The sequence below is a fragment of the Olea europaea genome, chromosome 5, assembly GCF_002742605.1.
Source record: "Olea europaea var. sylvestris chromosome 5, O_europaea_v1, whole genome shotgun sequence".
NCBI lineage: Eukaryota > Viridiplantae > Streptophyta > Magnoliopsida > Lamiales > Oleaceae > Olea > Olea europaea.
The window spans coordinates 5,470,322-5,471,686 of record NC_036241.1 but is presented as its reverse complement, the minus strand read 5'-3'; the positions used below and the strand labels follow the sequence as shown (position 1 = coordinate 5,471,686).

The 1,365-nt window shown below is 38.1% G+C and overlaps 1 protein-coding gene across 17 annotated transcripts in view; it reads left to right on the top strand.

Annotated features, from left to right (window-relative positions):
* Positions 1-1,365, top strand: part of LOC111394475 — a 35,330-nt gene that overhangs the window by 3,452 nt on the left and 30,513 nt on the right. For 16 of the 17 annotated variants that reach the window (XR_002702599.1, XR_002702592.1, XR_002702601.1 and 13 more), the window contains one exon: positions 160-201. The exons of the other annotated variant lie outside the window; for it this stretch is intronic. Coding sequence is in view for 3 of the 16 variants with exons in the window: in XM_023020315.1 (XP_022876083.1) it covers positions 160-201 (42 nt within the window). In the remaining 13 variants the exon portion in view is untranslated. The remainder of the gene's footprint in view (positions 1-159; positions 202-1,365) is intronic. 17 annotated transcript variants of the gene reach the window in all.

Here is a 1,365-nt window from a genome sequence, read left to right as displayed (position 1 = left end):
TTAGTAATTCTTCTTTTCCTACTTTGCATCATTTAGATAACTTTAAAAGCTAGAAATTTGCAAATTTGAGTGATTTATAATATAAACATAGTTGAAATCAAACGTCATACTATTTGCTATTATTGAGTTTTTTATAACTGCTGCTAGTCTGCTTGTCAGCGTACTGGACTTCAGATTGTAAAAGAAGCTGCTGATATTGAGGTAGCATGTCTATTCAAACCTTATATCTCCAAGAAAAATGTTAATTTGTTGAAATTTTGAGCACGGGATGCATTAGTGGTATTGGCATAGTTTAGGGGATTAGGGGATACGTTGGAATTTCCAAGGATGGAGGAAGTTTTCTTCTGAAAGGTCACATATTAGATGCATTTTACACTAACTTGGAGCATGGGTGATACAAGACTAGGACTATGGCAAACACTTCACTGTGTACAAGGCAGCTATCAACTCATAAGAAAATGGTGCCTTTCCTTAATTAGACTTTACAAGATTACCATACCAAAATTTGCCATGAATGCTTTGAAATGGTACTATCTTTCCTGGATTTTAGGTATAACTAGCCTTTTTTCCTCTGAAGTTTTTACCCCCTTCCAGTTTATCATTGATGATCTTTCCATGATCAATTACTTTTAGGGGATAATAATGATAGGCCTCCCATATGGATTACATACTCTAGAAGAAGCAAGAAAGGTTGAGAAGCAATTAGAAGATGGGGGGAAGGATAACAGCATTTTGTTATGGGGCAAATAAGAGGGAAAAGTAGTTAGGAAGTGGATGCAAATAAGAGGGAAAATTAGTTAGGAAGTGGATACAAATAAGAGGGAAATGGGGGCTTGGGAGGCAGGCAAATATTGAGTGGAGAGAGGGAGTCTTGTAAACCTTTTTTTTACTTGTAATTTCTGTAGTTCAATTCAATCAATAATTCTTTCAGATTCATTCTTCTCTTTAGAATCTTATCAAATTGGTATCAGAGTCAGTTTATCTTGATGGCTTAGAAAAAGAATGACAGCAAGGTGGAGGCCATAGAAAGAGATATGGAGGAAGTGAAAGTAAGCCTACCTGGGCTGGAAAGATCAGTGGATCAGCTCTCCCAGCACATGGCTAAAATGATGCAAACTATGGAAGAAACCCAAAAAGCTGTTTCATCCGTAATTCATCAAAAGGCGGACTCCAGTAGAAAGTGGAAGAAGGTGGATCAGGCTGTATCACGGGGGAATCAGTGTCTACAAATCAGTTTCAGAGTTATTATCAAACATCAAAGAAAGGGAGGGCAACGGAAGTGATGTAGGATCAATATACTGATCAAGAAATAACCACAGTGACAGGAAGCAATAGGCAGCAAGAAAGGGGGGGGGGGGGGAGGGG